The following is a 20843-nucleotide window of genomic DNA, read 5'->3' on the forward strand; positions in this document are numbered from 1 at the left end:
CGTTTGAAACTGAATCCAGACAAGACAGAGGTGATGGTGGTGGGCAAGCAGCTCGATCTGGTTTGGGGACCTATCCTTGATGAGATTCAGCCTCCCCTTGCCATTCAGGTTCCCAGCCTTGGGAGCCTCGTACGTTCCTTGCTGCACCTGGACAATCGGGTGGTGACCAGGGCTAGGAGTGCTTTTCACAGACTGCATCTATTGACAAGGCTGTGCCCCTTTCTTTCAGATTCAGATCTACCCACCATCATCTGTGTGTTTGTAAGCTCAAAGGCTAGACTGCTGTCATGCGCCCAACTTTGGCTGTCCTTGAGGGCCCTTCAGAGGCTGCAGCTGGTGCAGAACACAGCAGCCCACCTTCTGCCAGCGATGTGCCATCAGGAGCACATAACTCCACTACTCCAAAGCCTGCACTGGCTATTATTAGTTTTCCAGGAGCAATCCAAGGTACGGCTTTCACTTAGAACACCCTGCATGATTTAGGTCCTTTGCGCCTAAGGGACTACACCTTCCCCCATTGCAACTCCTTTGATCAGCCAGAAGCAACCTCCCTCTAGTAGCATCAATGTGTCAGGTTAATTTAGCAAAAATATGTGGGAAGTCATTCTCAGTAGCTGCTCCTCATCTCTGGATCGCCCCTCTTCTTGCAGCTCACCAGATCCTGAGCCTGGACACTCTGTAAGACTCTCCTATTTGGACAGGAGTTCAGCAAGCCAGACTATGCTGGTGGGTACCTTTTACGGAGCATTCGTTTCAGATTCTACTCCATTTGTTTCTATATGTTGTTTCTACCACCTACTGTAAGGTGTCCTGATCCTTTGTTGGTAAGGACAGCATATACTTCTAATACATAAATAATACACCTTGTTGCCATAGGTGTAAAGGGAATTAAAAACCCCAAGAAGCCATCCTCCATTTGTGATCTAAACAAGACCTCACATGCCCAGGTATAGAGATTAAACAAGTGTTGCAGGTGACAGCATCTCAATCTCTCTTAATGTTTTGAAGCTAAAAATAAAATAATGAAAAATAAATCAGGGCTGGTGGTATATCCTGTGTGAGGAAGATGGTGATATAGTCCTACCAACTGGAAGTACTGTATTTAATTTTGCTCTCACTTTTTCAGTGATTATAAAAATAGGTTGTGCATTAAGTAGTTTGCAGGTTGGCAGCAAAGGGGTAGAATTATCAGTCAATTGGCTCTATGACCAACACGTTGGAACTGGTTCAAGTACACTAAAGTCTAGGGAACAAAGATAACGCCTATTCCCAAACTGCATACAATAATCATTCACTGCTTTTTTAATTAATTGTTTGTGTTGTACCATTTTGACTTTACTGCTGGCACATGCTTTGGGCATATTATTACACACTCTAATTATCGTTCCACTGTTCAAGCCACTTCAGTCAGTATTGACTTCTACATTCAGCTCTCTCTAACACCTGGACTGTTTATTTTCTGCTGAAAGGCATTAAAATTATTCCCATCTTGCCACTTCTCCCGAATCTCAAATTAAGAGTCATTATCTCTTTGTTTTCTGTTTTGCTGGTGATCCATTCACTTTGTTTTGCTGGGCTCTTCTGAGAAGCAGCTACACAATTGACCCTTGCAATCCTAGTGACCAGGTAAGCAATACATGTATGATTTGATTTCTGAAAGTGCTAAGCAGCTGCTATGGGAGCTTTGGGCTTTCAGTGCCTCTGGAAATCAGGCCATTAATGTAATCAGCAATGCAAGGGGATATCACCAGACAGATTGGAACTGGCAGAACACCTCTGCGTGACAGTCTACCAGGATTCAACAATCTGCTCCTGGAGACCTCATCATCTCCTAAATGCGGAGTGCAGCCCAGTGCTCCTTCCACACAAATCATTCCTGTTGAACTAGATGTGCATACTCGGTGCAAGAGAATCAAGCCCCCACTGTAGCTTGCACTGCACTGAAATAGGATATGAAGAAATCATTAACCTATTTCTTTTTTCTAGCCCCCCCCCCACCCTTGTGCGTGTGTACATATTTTACATTAAAAGTCACAATTTGTTAAAGATCTCCACAGCACACCAAGTCAAATGTAACTCTGGATATATTATTGAATGAGATAAACAACAAGAGGAAGAAACTAAGTTTTTAACTCACGCATATTGCTGGAGGCTTGAACCAAAAGCAAAGCTGCTGTGCTTTCAGTTTGGTTCCCAAAACACACATTTACCTTACAGTGAGAGATGTTGGTAATTGCCTTGATCCATCATTAAATACCTATGGCACCAAGGTATTAATCAACCTGTCAAGAGTACCAATCATCCTAACATCTTGACACAAAATATAGGCTCAGAGACAAGCATATGAGGCACTGGGTGCATCTACATGTGCAATTAATGCACAGAAAGCTAAAATACTGTGCAGCAAGCTTGCCGTGAGAGCAGAGATGTCTACACATGCAGCGGTCAGAAGCAAATTTGCTCCTGACAGGAGCAGTTCAAGGAAGGAATACTCCTTCCCTGCTCTCCTACCATATGCAAGACAGGGAGAGCTCTAGGCTCCCTCAGGTGCCAGCCCCAAGCTGGCAGGGACACAAGGGTCAGCCCTGGACTCTGGGAAGGGGGAGGGGGGGGAGGCAAATATTTCTCAACCCCATGCCCTGGGACTAGGAAAGTGTCCCCTCCCCTGCAGCTGTTTCTCAGCCCCTCACTGCCAGCTGCCCCACCAGTGGGACAACTTCCAGCCAACCTCTGGCTAAGCAGGGAAGCAAGAGTTTCCCAGGCCTGCAGCTGCACAGCTCCCTGCTCCTGTGGGGAACCAGGAACCCTGCTGCACCAGAACAGGGGTGAGTACAGGGGGGAACCCAGTCCCCGTTCTGATCGGGTCCTGGGTCCTTGCGGGGGACTGGGAGCTGAGCAGCACCAGGACCGAATCTCCTGCTGAAGTGTCTACATGAGAGCTTCTGCACAGTAATACTACACAATTAGTTTAGTATCTGTATTTACAGGTACTAATTAACTGCATAGTACACTAAATTATTGCACAGTAGCTGCTGTGCACGGTTACATGGTGACGCTTTAGTGTGCAGTAGATTAGCCTACTGCACAGTCAAGCATCTCATGTAGACACATCCACTGACTTCAACAGTGTTCCTACCCTTCTAAGGTGTAGCTAGTGTTTTTCAGATTGTACTGTTTGCACACCTTTTTTTCATTTTCCTTTCTCTTTGCTCTAACAAGAATGAATATAGCTTTAAAAATGGCTTACATTTAACCTGCATGCTAGATAAGATGTTAGGGAGGGGGAAGAAAACAGACCAGAAATTTCTCATGAACAGGAGAGTGGAAAGAGTTCTCTCGTTTCTCATGGGCTGCGTACAGACATTCATTCCAACTGCAAGAAATTTCTTCTTGCAGAAAAATAGCCCAGGAGCTGGCCTGCACAGATGTTCTTCCATCCCCATAGTTGGAGAGCTTCTCAGGCTAGGTCTCCATCCAGGAGACACTAGAAGGCTGCTCCATGGGCCACCCTACCCTGAGGGGAGGCCATGATTTGATAGCCTGTCCTCTCCTCCTGCCTAGGAAAAGTGAAGGCTGCCAATTGGCAGGTGCTGAGAAGCTGATTGGCAGGAGGGGGGTGTTCCTGCTACGGAAGAATAGCCCTGATCCTTGCACTTCTTGTGCAGGGAGAGTGGGGGGAACATGCAACCACTGTGGCAAGGTTTCGTGGCAGCCTGCCTTACCCCATACTGCTCTGAGATGACCCAGAGCAATGCCGGATGAGGTTGGGGGCATTTTGCTGCAGCAAGAAAAAGGTCTATCTTGCTCTGCTCTGCACCTGGGCAGCAAAAAGAAGCCTTCAGCAGCTGAGCAGAGGGTGCAATATGGCTAAGGACCTGCCTCCTTCTCACGCTGGGAATTCCTACCCTTCTTTCTGGTCTATGGGAGGGAGGGATCAGCTTCCCCCCACACTGTTTCTGCACCAGGGTGACCCTGGCACAGGAGCCTTTCCAGTAGTTCTATTCATGCTGGTCTCCTAGAGGAGATAAGCCAGAGAAACCATACAGATAGTCAGTCTCCCAGGAGAAACTCCTGGGAGTAATTTAACTCTGTTCCCAGATTATTTTTCTCCTGGAGCAGTCACTTTTGCCCGGACATCTACTGAACATCTACACAATTTTATTTTCTACCATAAGAACAGTGATTCTCCTGGTAGACACTGAATGTCTGTATGTGGCCATTGTCTAACAGCATCTGGGGAAAGTATGCCCATGGCAGCTTCACAAACGTGTCAAGAAAATTGTCCTTTTTAAAGAACATAAGACAAACTGCATCAGTGGTATGAGAGATAGGGGCAAAGAAACTTTTTAACAGCATCGCTGAACCCTTTAAACTTCAAACACCAATATTCAAAGTGGCAGAATTCATATTAGGCGCCAGGTGACATACTAGAGCCATACAGGAAATCAAAACAGCAGAGACCCAAGCATCTCACCCACTTTTGTGTAGCGTGTTACAGAGAATTAGAGTGGACAGGACAAGACACTTCAGAATAGGTTATAAACTATTCTGGTGAACAAGTAAGTGAGAGCGGGTCTTTTCCATTTTAATTTCCTTATTTCTAGAGATTCTGTCTTTAAACTCTAGCCTGGAAAATTAGGTAAAATGTATGTGCCCTGCTAGGAGCATCCCAGAGAAGGGACTGTGCTTCATACCCGCACAAGTCTTTTTATTGTTATCAGTGATAAATGAACATGTCAGCAATCTATGGGCAAAGCCAAGGACCTGTCTTTTCCTCCTTCTTGTTTGCCTACAAACTGAAAGGGAACGGGTCATGAGTATTGATCATGCAGCCTCACTTCCCTTGACCTTTCTGCCCTTTGGTTACCATGGAAATTCAGGGAAACTGTGCAAGGATGGGGCTGGATCTCCCTACCTCGTGCATCCTTGCACAACCCCTCCTGACCAGACCACACATTGACCTACTGTTTGTTCTTTTCACCAAAGAAAATGATACCTTAAGGCTCCAATGAACAAAAAGGGTAGAAATAAGATGATTAAATGCAATTCCTACTGTAATCAGGCTTAGTGTTGCTAAGGAAAACTCAATATGAAAAATCTGTGATGAGTCCAAAGTAGTATACTCTCTCAATATTATCTATTATTGATTGTGCAATTTAATATAATGAAGTTCTTGGTTTAAATTTTGGAGGGAGGTGTATGTGTGTAATATCTTTCTATATGTCTACCTATACAGATTTCAGAGACATTAGGACTGAAAGGGACATCACAAGATCATCTAGATCTATCTAGGTATAAAATCTATAGAATAATTTATTTTTAAGGGGGATGCATGAGGGACCATGAGCTACTCTGAACATCATGCTGCAACAAAACACAAAGCTGTTTTAGTCACAGACTACCCTCTGAGAGTATTGCCAGTAAATTTATACCAGTAAATCTTCTTAAAGTCTAAACAAGCTTTGGATTGGGGATTCTTCAAGGCAAGAACCACCTCGGTTTTGTCTTTGTTTAATGCCTAATGCAAGAGCCTAATCCAGAATTTAGGGCACTGGATGCTACTGCAACACAAATAAGTAAGCTATCTTTCCTAATGCTACAGCTGAATATTTCCAGCCAAATGTTTACTAAGCTACTGCCCCACGCTTAACATGATGCAGGCATACTGGTTTCACTAATCAATGGCAGGCACAAAAGGCATGTGCTTCACATCACAATTAGCAACCTTGGACTCTCCAGGCTGAATAGGCAGGTACCTATTTACAACAAAGTCACCTAGGCGGCTATCAGCACTAGTCTAGACTGAGATCTAAACCCATATTTCTAGAGCTGGAGCAAAGAAAGCAATGCCTACTCTGCCACCACAGCCCTTTATGACTATGATTGTCATAACATAGAAATTAACTACAATTATCCAAATAGAGGGAGTGCATTTGGTGATGTTCTGTATCCTTTTTTAACTGTGTTCTTTTAAAATTCACTCATCTGCAAAGAAGCAGCACAAGGTCCATGCACTAAGTATATTCCACTTTACACTTCCAAAATAGAGCTGGAATGTCATAGATGCATTATAATACCCCTTTGTCTAAGTGTCAGGTTAACTAACAGTGGGGGTATCTACACATACGCTTTACTGCGGAGCTGACTAATCAACTCTGCAGTAAAGTGTCACCATCTACATATGTGCCCATTAGGGCTGTGTGAAGCTTCGGTCCCTGACTGGATTCAGCGGAGATTCGGCCCGATTTGGTGGCCAAATCTCCAAATCCAAATTGAATCAGAGGACCCTTTAATCTCTCCGAATCGAACTGAAACCCTCTGAATTGACTCAGAGAGATTTGGAAAGCATCGGAGATTTGGACATAGACACAGCTTTAAATGTTTTTTCTACATACCTCTAGGTAGCAGGCGACTTGTGAATGCTGTGATGCTGGGGCAGATGGAGCATCCCACAGAAGCATGGGGGGCTCCCCAGCGGGCTCGGCAGCAGACCAGGAAGTGGACCAGAGGCACTGGGGAACGTGCTGAGGAGCCCCTCTGCACCCTCCTGGCTCAGCGACTGGTGCCTTCTGGGTCTGGGGGGGCACCCAGGGTCACCCCATGGCCAACTGCTGAGCTGAGTGGGTGTGGGGGGGGGAGGGGCACAGTGCACTCCCCAGTGGACTGGAAGTACTTCTGGTCCACTTCTGGGTTTGCTGCCGAGCATGTGTAGCCCCCCGCCCCACGCTCCTGTGGGATATTCCATCTGCCCCAGCATCACAGCATTCACAAGCCATGCTGGCACCTTGAGGTATGTAGAAAAAACATTTAAAGTTGTGTCTATGGCTGAATTGCTGATTCTCCAAATCAGCATCAAATCTTCAGATTTGGATTCAGCTGAATTGAATCAGGGACAGTGATCCGGATCAACAAATCAAATCACTGTCCCTGATTCAGGCCAAATCCAAATCCGAATAAAATAGGGCCCACTTCACACACCCCTAGTGCCCATATTAGAGTGCACAATGAATTCACTCCACTGTGGGATAGTACTGTCTAGGACAAGTACTATCCTACAATGGAGTAGTTATGTGCACCAAAATTCACGTGTTAATAGTGACTGGGGCTGGCTAGGGCATGAGGGGGCTGCCTGGTGGCTAGCCCCACACTATAACATGCTTATGCCCCAGCCAACCCCTATGCAGCACACTAAGCTGGGGTGGAGCAGCTCCAGGTCGGCAGGCTAACCCCACAAACCCTCCGCCAGCTCTGCCCCAGCTCAGTGTGCTGCAGTCCTGGGTGCACATGTAAATTCTGCACCTGGGAGCAAGAAACTCAGGTGCAAACCATGTTGGAGTTTATTGCTAGGTGCTAACTGCACATGTAAGTACACCCAGTATGTTCTCCAACTGGCCAGAATCAAATGTAGTGCAATTCTGGTTTCTCCTTCTCATAAACTGGCATTTAAAAAAATCACCTCTTTTAATTCTGTGCTGTCCTGAGAATCCTCTGCCTCAAAAAAAAGAGAAAGTGCAGCACGTGCTCCTTCCAACCTGCGTCGGCACTCAGGTAACATGGCAGCTCATGTCAAAAGATGGGGTGGTTAGATAAATCTCAGGTTTCAACGTGGAGATTCAATTTGTGGAAGACAAATTGGTTTGGAGACCAAACCCTCTAACTTACTGAAGCAAGCCAACACAACTCCAGACTCCATGTAGTAGGTGATGTCTATACTGAACAGTCTTTAATGTCAGGACTTTCATCCATGGGTGGCTGGTGCCTCCCAAGTCTGGGGGGCGCAGATCACCGACCGGGGGCGGGATGGACCCCCAGTAGCCAATTGCCAAGCCAGCAGTGAAACCAGAAGTGCACTTCCGGTTTTGCAGCTGGTGCTTCCAGGGGGGTGCATGGCCGATCTCAAGGGGTGCACTTGCACCTGTGTGTATCTGCTATGCATCACCAATATCTTCATCTGTCCTGCATGGTCACTGGTGTTGCATGCCAGGCGTTCTTCACAGGTTAGCCCCGGTGATGGGCAGTCACAATGCTTCTGAGTTTGGAAAAGCAGCTGATCCCCTGAAGAAGGGAAGGAATTAGCAACAACTGATGGGAACCTTATCACTTGAGGTCAGCAGCTATAACCCAGCTGGAGTTAATACTAAAAACACATTTTTACTACACTGTTCAGTGAATTATATGAAATAGATTGGGTCATCTAAGTCTGCAGCACAGTAGACAATTGTTTCTACTGTAAAACCAATACCAGCGCTAGCAATAACTGCCCATTTTGTCATTAGCCTCTGAAGAAAAGCTGCAGTCTACTCAGTTTGGTATCCAGCAAATTCATTTTCTTGTGAGTACTGAAAATCAGACTTTTATCAGACCTGGCAGGATCAGGTGAAGGACTGATTTGTTGTGGAGATGGGGCACAGGTGAGGCTAAGTGTCACGCAGCGGTTCCCAAACTGACGGATTGTGCACCACCAATTTAAAACGATGCAACCTTAATTACCACCAGCAAATTTTTGTCATATAAAATAATTATAATAAATTTGTTAATGTGTACCACTGGTGGTACCCATACCACAGATTGGAAACCACTGTTTAGGGTATTGGTGCTGCTTGTTGAATACACTATGTCTACTCAAATGATCCGTGGAGCACCTCAATCTCCAAGGATGACAAACCAGCACTTTCCATAAAAGGATAATTAAAAATGATACCGACTACACATTTCTTTCCAGTTTTCTTTCTAAAGGATTATATCACTCTAAAGGATCTTTCTAAAGGATTATATCACTCTAATTTCTAAAGAATTATATCACTCTAATTTATATAATCGCACACCACTCCATGCCTACTTCACTCGTATTGTTCTTACTTATTCTGCATGTAATGGGTGCTTACAAAAAAAGAAATTTGATCATGTGTTTTATTCTTTTTTTTTTATTCCAAGGTTCTCCAGAAGTAATGCTAACAAGGAAGGCACTTTGCGTGGCCTATTAAAACATTTCTTTCCAGGTCTAGCAACTCTCTGACAGAAACTACTGCTAGGGTAGTCAAAGCACAAGGAACGAGTGTCTACAAATCTTCTGTGAGCTGTATTCTTGTCTTACTACATAGGGAGATAATGGCAATTATTTAAGGCTTCTATTCAGAAAAGCTGCTCATCACACAGTTTAAATTTAAGAACCTGCTTATGTCTCAATATCTTCAAAGAAACTTTAAGACACCTACATTAATTCTGTTGAAGCCAATGAAACTTAGCCAAATGTTTAATGCTAGTAACGTGATTAAAACCCTTGTGAAATCGGGGCCATATATGTTTACCAATTGAGGCAAGGGCACTGAACTGATGAGAATTAATGGAAATGGATGTATCACTTCAAATGGACAAGAGACAAGCATGGGGTTGGAAAGGACAGCCTGAGGCACTGAGACCAATCCCCAGGCAGCTTTGTCATATAATCTTTTTTCACTTCCAGGTTATGTAAGATGGGCAGCAGTTCTGCAGAATCCTCCAAGGGGGTTACAAAGACTCAATGCAAGTCAACACATGACTCTACTTGAGCAATGTAAAAAAGACCACTACCAGTCGAGAATTTGGCCAAATACATCAGTTTGCAGAAAAGGCAAAGCATTTAAATACAATTCCTCCCTGATTACAATGATTTGCTCAGTATTTTTCTATCTGTACTGCTGCACCCCCATTACAATCAACAGGATCACGTTGCACATTCACAAAACCAATCAACTCCAGAAAAAAGCCAACCTATGTATTGTCCTCCAGAATTGTGAGCATGTATTTTGCTGTCTCCCATTTCCTCTTGGCCTCTTTTGCTTTTACAGGCTCAGAAAGGATAAACACCACCTGTACCATCCGCTCTTTGGTTTTGTGCAAGCCTTTCTGACAGAACCAAACTCACTAATAATATAGTTCAGCATGGGATAATTGCGCACCTTCCCTGCTAAAAACAACTAAATAATGCCTGCGTTATGCATGCCTCATGCCTCTTTGACTGAAGTGATAGTCTAAAGAGCAATCCTGTAAAATAACATTGTGGGGGCTCCATCTTTAATGATTACATCTTAGTTGCAGTAGCAGCGCCTCTGAGCCCCAAATTGGATGAGGACCCCAGTGTGTTTAGTGCTGTACCACCAGAAAACAAGCAGACATCCCCTGACTCTAGGGGTGCAAACAGACATCTCCTTTCATTGTTTTTGTGCCATAAAAGGTAGCAATAAATTGCGGTGCTTTATTGTAGCAGATCTCTATTTCTTTTACAGCGACAGAACACAGGCAGCTGGAGCTGCTCCCATGCTCCCACCACCCCAGGTAGGCAATCCTCAGTCTTGAAGGGCTTGGTCTTGGGTGCCCTGGGAATTCCTAGGCAGGATCAGCCCCCACCCCCAGGATTTTCCTGCTTGCAGAGACATGGTCTTGCCAATCTCCATGGTGCGTCTCTGGAAGCAGGGGAAATGGGTTCTCCACTTTCAGAGACAAACCTGTGCTCCAGAGATCCTGGGAGTCCCAGGGGTTGCTGGGGGTGTGTCTCTGGAAGCAGGGAACGTGTCCCCGATGTCCTGCAAGATCAACAGGTGGGGCAACAGACAGTGCACATTTCATCCAAGGAAGTGGATCGGCTGGGCCACGACACATCCCTACACAGCTGATCCGCTTCATTTGTTGACATCTGTTTCTATACAAAGAGTTAACACGATCTTGCTGCCTCTAGATGCAATGGGTTTCAATGAGAGTCACAGAGCGGTAGCTGAATAACACGGTGCAGTGAGCGTCACAGCACAAACAGTGCTAATATGCTACTGTGCAGTATTATTATGTTACTGTGCAGTAGCGTCGCTAAAAAGGCATTCACTGGTGCTACTGCGCAGTAGCTCTGATTACTGTGCATTTATTTAGTACCTGGTTATACAGGTGCTAAATTAAATCCACAGTAACCGCAGAGCATTAATGAACGTGCAGAAGTGCCTCCTGTGCATGAAAAAGCTAGGGTTATTTAGGTTTTCTTTGAAGGACAATTGCTGCTAATGTAATCAGGAAGGTAAAGTCAATCAGTACTTTTTTTCCGGCTGGCACACCATCAACACTAATAAGGATCCTGCACGTGGCAATTAGTTAACAAGTCCCTTGATTACAGCATGAGTCATAGTAAACCCCAGCTCACTCTCCCACAGCTGTGGTTGGCTCTGCAGGGCTGGCAGGGCTAAAAAGCTATTCTTATGAGCAGGCTGACAACACTGTGAGGGACCGGAGCAAGCTAGGAACATTTTACAAAGCTGCTTTATGAAACAGTTTACCTTTTTTTTGATAGTTTAACCTTTTTTTTGATCCTTCCTGTACTCATTTCCAAAAGCTGGAGCCATCTCTTGGGACCCTCCAGAAAACCAGTGTGTACTTGCAATGGGGATCACTTTACTCGCCATTGAAATATGCTCCCTTCTAAACTAGAGTCCAGTATCTTAGGATCCTAGGAAAGTAGGGCTGGAAGGGATCTCACAAGGTCATCTAGTCTAGCCCCCTGCTCACAGCAGGATCATCCCCGACTAAACCATCCCAGCCACGTGTCTAACCTGCTCTTAAAAAAACCTCCAAGGATGGAGAGTCCACAAATTCCCTAGGTAGCCTATTCCAATGCTTGACCACCCTCATGGTCAGAAATCTCCCAAGTAAACTTCCCTCTTTTCATCTTACAATCATTATTCATAATCATATCTTCTATAGTCCCAGAGAAAAGCCCGGCTCCAGCCTCTCTCAAATTGCCTTCTTTAAAGCAGATGGCACAACTACGTATTTTAGGATAGGGGATGAAGAACAATAATCGGTGATGCTGTGAGTTTCATACTAGGCAGAACAGACTAAATTCAACTCCACCTATGGATGAATGGTATCTAAATGGACTTAGGTACCCAAGGGTGAGTCTATCCCACCCTGTTCAGGTCCATGAAAAGCCAATAATGTCTCTACTTTTGTAACGCACCCTCATCTTCCCCTTTACACACAGTCACCAAAAAAAGCAGCAAGGAGAAGGAGGATGTATCCACCTTTTGCCTTAATTATTTTTCAGGGACTGCTGAGTATGGTGGAATAGACTCACATTTAAGCATCATTTAATCGCCTAGGGCATGTGATGAAACCGGGGCCCTAAATTAAAGCGGTGGGTTTAAAAAAAATATTGCTTCAATTTAGGGCTGATTAAATCCCTGTGTCGTGCACACACCCTGCTGACTTACTTGCCTCTACGGCAGGGTAGGGAGGGCGAGCTGCTGGTGGGCAGAGCGGTTTCTGGGCTGCAGCGGGGAGGGGGACTGGTGCTTCCCCCTGCAGCAGCTGCGCCCCCCTCCCCAGGCAGCACTCACTTGCAGGCAGCTGGCTTGGGCAGTCCCGGGGGGCACTGCAGCTGTGGAGAGAAGCACCGGGCCCCCGTGCAGGTCAAGCAGGTTGGGGGGGCGGAAATCAGGCTCTCCACTTTTCTTGGGTGGAGCTGCTTTCCCGGGCTGCTGCCAGTCTGCCTGTAGGGCTTCCTGCAGAGCCCCTGAGCTGAACGGACCCCAGTGCTTCGCTCTGCAGCTGCAGGGGCAGCAAACTAAAACTCCTTGGAGAAGGTTTAGTTTGCTGCGCCCCAAGTCATTTAGGGCACATTGCGCCACTGAATTTCCTAGAGCAGCTGGAATTACTGTACAATACGCCGCCGAGGCGTGCAAACACTGACACCATTAAAGTGGTGCAAAAGCATTTAGCCTGCTTTAAAGTGTCGTGCACACATACACCTCGTTTCGTCTACATGCAGCCCTAATAGGTAGAACAAACTCCGACCTAAGGTGACTACTGTAGGATTTAGATATAATACTAGCATTAACTCTCTTTCTCTCCCAAAACAAAACTTCCACTTACAACTGGATCTTAAAACAACACTTTTGGTAGAAATATGACTCCCTAGAGCCTTGTTACAAGGTAATTTTCGGCAGGTCCTGGAGCACTTAACCCTTGGGTAGTCCACACATTAACACCTTGAAGTGGTTTTAAGCACTTGTTATTGTGCCATTCCAGGGCAGAATTATCTCTGATCCATACCACCCAGTTCCTGGTCCTTTAAGATGTGGCCACTCCCTGCAAATGTGCTGCCAAGTTGAAGTTCTCCAGTATGCCAGGATCTCTCACACCCCTACCCACCGAGCAGGGATCGAAACCTGCCCTGTCTCACCAGCCCTCTAGGGGCAACTCACAGCTACAGCTCCTAGTCCTGCCCCTGCTCAGCAGGCCTCCAGTAGCAAGTCACAGCTGTGCAGGTGAGGGACAGACACAGCAGGTTTCTAGACTGCTCCCAACTCCAAGCTAACACTAACACCAATCAACATTTGTGCAACAAGGCTCAACAAGGCCTCCAGTAGCAAGTCACAGCTGTGCAGGTGAGGGACAGACACAGCAGGTTTCTAGACTGCTCCCAACTCCAAGCTAACACTAACACCAATCAACATTTGTGCAACAAGGCTCAACAAGGCCTCCAGTAGCAAGTCACAGCTGTGCAGGTGAGGGACAGACACAGCAGGTTTCTAGACTGCTCCCAACTCCAAGCTAACACTAACACCGATCAACATTTGTGCAACAAGGTGCAACAAGGCTCCTAACTAGCAAGATCTATCACTAGCACTCTCTGCCCGACTTTGTAAATTCGCCACTCAAGCATTGTGTTAACATCTCACAATGGCATAGACACAATCGCAGCATATGGGACTACACCTACAGGCAATCCTTCCTCTGGGTTCTCAGCACACACTGCAGATCTGTGCAGGATCAGGATTGCATATGAACTCCCAGATATCCTTTTCTAGAGACTGTAGAGGAACCAATCCTCGACCCCTGTAAACTAACAGTTTCAGTAATGGAGCAAGGTCAATCTATGCCAGTGAAGAATGAGGTTCTGTACAGCATATGCAGTTTAGCAGAAGGTATGTCTGAGCCCCTTGTTGTTTAAAGCTACTCCAAAAAGTATAATATAAAGGACACAGGCATGGCTTGATTTAAGGAATCAACCACCTAGCCATACCTAGCCAAGCTGTGTGAAAAAATAATTTTTTTTTTTGAGACTGCGGTCAAATCAAGCTTAAAGAAAAACAAGCCAAGGCTTCATTTTAGTTTAACCTGAACAATCAGCCAAATTCCTGAGATTACAAAACAAGTCAAAACACTTCATTTCTACTTTTTTATTTTATTGGTTTTTTGCCCCAAACTCTTCACCAAATTCAAATTTGGGAAATCGAGTCAGCTACCTTGAAACTGTATTTTTCAGTGAATAACCTGTCTTTTGTGCAGCTCGAAGCCTGACGTTGCTAATATCTTACTGTGTGACCTTCACTAAATCACTTGAATGTTTTATCTCCTTTTCCCCCCATCCCTGTGAAAAGGATTATAACACTGCATCTCCCAAGAGAATCTGGGAATTAATTAGTTTACATTTGAAAGTATTGCATAAGTACTGTCAGAGCGAATATATTATTGTGTTAGGAACAGTCAACTTAACACCTGTGTTTCCCAGTTCAATGGCAGTTCAGGCAGACCTTAAGGCACTGATACAGCAACTTCTGTTTCCTCTGCTGGGAGCACGTCTACACAAAAGGTTTACTACACATTGGCCTAATAACACTGCTCAATAGCGTGTCTTGGCAAAAACTGTGCTAATAGCCTACTGCACAGTGTTATTAGGCTAATGCCCAGTAAGCATCACTAAATAACCGTGCGCCGGTGCTACTGTGCAGTAAGTCTAGGTACAGTACATTTAGTTAGTACATTATTAAGGAAGTACTAAAGTAAATGTACAGTATTTAAGGTGCATTCATGAACATGTAGATGCACCCTGGATCACCTAAATGAAACCCCAGTAAGTGTTTGAAGAATAGCAGCACTTAGATTTATTTGCAGAGTTCAAGGCTGAGGGAGAGGATCAAATGACAGACTTCATTTGAACCTTGAGAAGGCTGCTGGAGTGCCAACAGAATGCACCTATCTCAATGGAGCAGGACAAGACCCATGGGCAGAGAATACCGTAAATCTCCATTACAGTGATTCTCGCACCTTCTTGTGAATCATCTGGTACTAGCTAGCACTGGAAGCAGGAAACTGGCCATTAGTCTGTGGGAAATCCTATTGGACATCGAATCACAGAGTCATAGCAAATGAGGACTGAAAGGGACCTCAGGAGGTCACACCTAGTCCAACCTGTGCTCAAAGCAAGATCACCCTCAACTAGATCATCTCAGCCAAGGTTTTGTCTACCTGGGTCTTAAAAACCTCCAAGGATGGAGTGTCCACCACCTCTCTAGGTAGCCTGTTCCAGTGCTTTACTACCCTCCCAGATGCTGAAAAGAAATGCATTTAGAGTCCTGGCTAGGAGATGAATAAATTATATTACCTTTATGCATGCAGCTTTCTCCCCAAAAAGTTCCCATAGCTTGTTCCCACTTGACATCCTTCCCTACCCAGTTGCTCAAGGAGAGGAAGGGGGCATTGAGTAAGCAGCCCCTACTACTCCCTGCAACCCCTAGGGAGAGTCCAAGAATTAATGGGGTCTTTAGAGATCACTTCCTTCCTGTGTGAGGAAGGACTCTGTAGACACAATGGCCCCATAGCAGTGGTGGTAGCTCCAGTCCTAACTCTGTCCAGAGTTGAGTTCCTTAGGCATGTAAGAGAGAAAAAAAAAATCAGTGAACAGGCTGATAAATGCACTCTCTTCTCAAGGATAATGGCTGAGGAATAACTGCATAACGCTCTCCAGGTTGTGTTATGCAAGAAGGAGTAGGTGATCTAATGGTTCCTTCCCTCCCAAAGATTTCCACATCGAAGCAACTGCCAACTGATCATTTGGTATTACCGCAAATAATTGCACCTAGAGGTCTGCAGGGGAGCAGAGATTTCTCTCACTTGCCCACATTTATGGCACCAGAGAAGACTGGGGTGGATCTCAAAAATAATAGGGCAAGCCTGCGGGTAAAATGAAAGGCTTCCCCTATGTCTTGTTCCCCTGGTTTCATCAAGCATTCAGTTTGCTAGCAAGTAGCTGCACAACAGAGCAGGCTCCTGCTGTTGCTGTTGTACAAGCTGAACTGCACGATTCCAACGGGACCACTTTGCACTGTGCCACTACCCAATTCTGCCCATAAAAGCCAGCTAAATTGGCCCCAGGAAACTTAACCTACAGCAAAAGATGATCTGGTGGCAAAGAGCTTATGGAGAGACTCCCAAACCATGCCTTGATGCTTTTGGGGTGGAAACATGGTCAAACAAAGGGGACATTAGGGGTTTCACTATACACTTCCTTTAAACCACTGTAAAAGGTGGTGGGTAGGGATTCAGTACTTGGGAGGGCATATCAGCTCTTCTAATTTAAAGCTGCCTGCTTCCCTAGCAATATAAATGAGATAAATATCCCTACATTCAAATTTGTTTGAAACAGTGCTGATATTGCAAGGGTTTCACTCTACTTATACTGCTTTAGGAGCAGACAGACGTAACAGTTACATCAGACTATCTTACGCCAACATAAATTGAAACTGATACAATTTATATCCGTCCACAGGTTTAATAGACTAGTCGGGCTCCAATAGTGGTTGGTGCTAGCTGCTCCTAACGAACACAGAGCCCTCTTTAGGGATTGAGCTAATACCTTTCAAGTGTCTTCAGTAGGGTTTGGATCAGGTCCCTAAAAGCACCTATCTAATGGAAGAAAGCGTATTCCCTTTTAATGTCTATTCTCCTTAATTTCACCTCAGTTGCTAATCTTATTATAACAATTTGTTTGCAATGTATTGTGGATCCCTCCCACACACAATAAAAGGAAAGCTCTGGAAAGCATTCATTCACGATGCATATATCCACCCCAGACTGGAATTCACCTGGGGAGGAATCATTCATGGGATTCAGCACAGTCGCTCTTCTGATTTTCTCCAGACATGCCTCCTGCTCTTTTCTGAAGACGCAGTCTGAGTGCATTGCCACGACCTGAAAAACAGAAAGGAAGAACAATTAATGTACGGTAAGTAGATAGGGAGCCACACTCATGAATGACACAGAAAAACCTTGCAGACCTCTTCTTGGGGAGAAAAACATTGTGGGAAGTTAAAATGTATGTGCGCCATGGATTCATTGCTCAATGCAGAAGACAGAAGGACAAGCAATGGGGTCACAATGGAGATTAAACTTTGCACACAAGCTGTGTATTTAATTTTTCCTGCTATCCACGTCTAACATTTCTTTGTTCAACCTTGGTCATATCTACAACAATAAACTGAGCATGCCTGAGAGCAGCAATTTCAAGCATGCTGTGCTGCTCCACTCAGGCTCTTTCTCTAACTACAAACCATGCAGTTCACAATTAATGAGTCTCCTTCCCTATTCCTCTGATTCCACAAGGGCCTCAGCTCGAGACTTTGTATGCACAGGGAAAGCATATTTAAGATCCAATTTACTTTTTTGCCATGTATGCAATTTGTTTCCATTTTGTACTTCATATAGACTGCAAGTGTGAGCCTTGGTACCTTTTACTTGCCAGTACTCAAGTGCTGGGATAAATTAGTTGGCTTTGGCTAGAAGGAAGGTTCGAACCCGGGGTGTCAGCAATATGTCCCTGTAACACTTGAAACAAAGGACTACAGTTATCTATCTGGAAGAATGCCCAAGATCACAAACCTATGTAGACCAACCAGTAGACAGAAAAAGAGAGAAGCAATTATGAGGATGTGTGCTTCCATCCCCTTCCCTCCCTGCCCCCTACACACACACATATGCTCATACACACATGCACACATGTGCGTGCACACACACACAAACTTCTCTCTATCATGAATTTCATATGGGAATAATTTCTCATCTGTTCTGCTACTTACCTCCCTACACCTTTATGGGAAAGCCTCATGATCAATGGGTGGGGACGGATAAAGATACGGGACAATACAGCTCCATCTCCATTACGGCACTTTTCTGTTAACCAGAACAATTTGTTTTTACACACCTTTCTTCCCAAAAGGAAACATCAACACCATTTTCCCAGCAGCACAAACCAGACCTAACTACATTAAGGGCTTTGTTTCTCTAAACTAGACTGGCCAAGAAAAGATACGTTGTAACAACCCCATGGGACCTCCCAAAGACTTAACGGCTGTTGCTATGCTACACCATAGAACTGATTAGGACCTGGAAAAAATAGGGTTGGCCAGTGCTCCCGTTCTGAATGTCGGTAAATAAATGAACACAAGTTTTGCACAATAAAGGGGTTTGTTGCTAGGTTACTGGCTCACATTCAGCTCGATGGGACCCAAACATTATTCCCGTCCAGTGACTGCTTGGTGGCATGTGTGAACTGAATGTCATGGGCCAAGTCCAGTTTGTAGTGGGAAAGGATCCAGATCACAAAACCCAGCATTGTCATTCTGTCCTGGTCAAACCTGCCTAAACAAGCACAGAAAGGGATTTGTATCTCGCTGGGGCAGAGCTATACTGGAGAAAGGCTTCCCCACTTATGCTGAACCCATTTTTTGGAAAAATAAAAGGACTTCAGTTTCCTTCAGCGCTGGCATACCATTATTATTAATCGTGTTTAATACTGTGTTTATTAAACACTATTATTGGTTTAGTAATAAAGTTTGATAGCACGTTTCATCATACCACTACCTAGTTCAGTGGTAGGTCATAAACCACTTTGAGAAAGGGATAAATGGCATTTTCGCTGCAGGGCACAAGGAGGCACAAAATGGCTTAGCAAGACAGTGGTAGAGCCAAAACTAGAACCCAGCTCTCTGGAGCCAGAGGTCAATGCCACGTCTACCCTTTGCTTCTAAAAACATGCGGACTTCCTGGAAGTAAAACGCAATTTGGCTGGGCATTTCTGTGCTTAATTGGGTATTATAGTGAAGTGATCAGTAGCACCTTAACCTTTTTTTCCATGCTGAGATTTTCCAGGAAGGCTCAAGAAACGACAGATTAAATCCAATAAGTTCAGTGTTTCTCATTTACTGTACAGCACTCATGCTCAGGGATATTAAGTCTCCAGCCCTTGGACAGCAATTGAAGAGCAATGAAAAATCTAAATAGTAGCTTAAACAGACATTTCCATGGGTCACAGCCTTCCAATTAGCTTTCTGATGCCTGAAGGATAATTTCAGATTCCAAAGTTCATCTGAGGTAGATACCCAGAAATACCAACAATATGTGCAATAATAAAGTGCATGGATACATATCACAAAAAATCAAAAAGCCAGGGAGAAGAAACATAACATTAAAATGAATTTTAAGCCCAAGACCCATAATTCCTTTGGGAACAAAAAGGGCTTGATTCACAGAACTTGTGGAAATGCAGGCATTTATTTGTAGCTTGCACAATCAACTCAAATATTATCACAGAATCAAAATATCAGAGAAAATGAGGGTGTGAAGTGACCTCAGGAGGTCATGTAGCTCAACCTCCTGCTTAAAGCAGGACCAGTCCCAACTACATCATCCCAGCCAAGGATTGGTCTACTCGGGTCTTAAAAACCTACAAGGATGGAGAGTCCACCACCTCTCTGGGTAACCTGTTCCAGTGCTTTACCACCCTCCTGGTGAGAAAGTCTTTCCTAATAACTGACCTAAGCTTCCCTTGCTGCAACTTGAGCCCATTGCTCCTTGTTCTGTCATCTGCCCCCACTGAGAACAGCCCAGCTCCATCCTCTTTGGAGTACCCTTTTAGGTAGTCGAAGGCTGCTATTAAATCCCCTCTCAGTCTTCTCTTCTCCAAACTAAATAAGCCCAGTTCCCTCAGTCTCTCTTCATAAGTCATGTGCCCCATCCCACAAACCATTTCCACTGCCCTCTGCTGAACTCTCTCCAACTTGTTCACTTCCTTTCTATAGTGGGGGGTCCAAAACTGGACACAGTACTCCAGATATGTCCTCACCCGTGCCAAGTAAAAGAGAAGAATCACTTCCCTCAATCTGCTGGCAATGTTCCCTGCTAATGCAGCCTGTTATGCTGTTAGCCTTTGTCACAACAGGGGCACACTGTTGGCTCATATTCAACTTATTGTTCACTGTTACCCCCAGGTCCTTTTCTGCAGAGCTGCTGCCCAGCCAATCAGCCCCCAGCCTGCACCAGTGCATGGGTTTGTTCTGTCCTCAGTGCAGGACTTTGCACTTGTCCTTACTGAACCTCATGAGATTTCTTTTGGTCCAATCCTCCAATTTGTCTAGGTCTCTCTGAATCCTAGCCCTATCCTTCAGAGTATTTACTATTCCCCACAGCTTGGTGTCATCTGAAAACCTACTGAAGGTGTACTCCATCCCATCTTCCAGGTCATTGATTAAGATATTGAACAAAACTGGCAACAGGAATGATCCCTGTGGCACTCCACTGATACCGGCTCCCAACTAGACATTGATCCATTAATTACTACCCACTGATCCTGCCAATCCAGCCAGCTTTCTATCCACCTTCCAGTCCATTCATACAACTCGTACTTCCTCAGCTTCCCTGCAAGACTGTTGCGGGAGATGGTATCAAAAGCCTTGCTACAGTCAAGATATATCACATCCATGGCTTTCCCTGCATCCACAGAGCCAGTCATCTCATCGCAGAAGGCAATCAGGTTGGTCAGCCATGACTTGCCCCTGGTGAATCCATGCTGACTGTTCCTAATCACCTCCTTCTCCTCCAAGTGCTTAGAAGCAGATTCCTTGAGGACTTGCCCCATGATTTTTCCAGGGACTGAGGTCGTCTGTAGTTCCCTGGATCCTCCTTCTTCCCTTTCTTAAATATGGGCCCTGTTTGCTCTTTTGCAATCATCCAGTACCTCTGCTGAGAGCTACAAGTTTTCAAAGATA

General features: G+C 45.0%; 1 protein-coding gene across 4 annotated transcripts in view; it reads right to left on the bottom strand.

The window, feature by feature from the left end:
• ADCYAP1R1 (ADCYAP receptor type I) overlaps nucleotides 1-20843 on the bottom strand; it is a 273151-nt gene that overhangs the window by 138211 nt on the left and 114097 nt on the right. For all 4 annotated transcript variants that reach the window (XM_019508076.1, XM_019508075.1, XM_019508074.1 and 1 more), the window contains exon 3: nucleotides 16887-16992. In XM_019508076.1, the coding sequence (XP_019363621.1) occupies nucleotides 16887-16992 (106 nt within the window). The remainder of the gene's footprint in view (nucleotides 1-16886; nucleotides 16993-20843) is intronic.

Source organism: Gavialis gangeticus, unplaced genomic scaffold, assembly GCF_001723915.1.
Source record: "Gavialis gangeticus isolate Ggan-Ray unplaced genomic scaffold, GavGan_comp1, whole genome shotgun sequence".
Lineage (NCBI taxonomy): Eukaryota > Metazoa > Chordata > Crocodylia > Gavialidae > Gavialis > Gavialis gangeticus.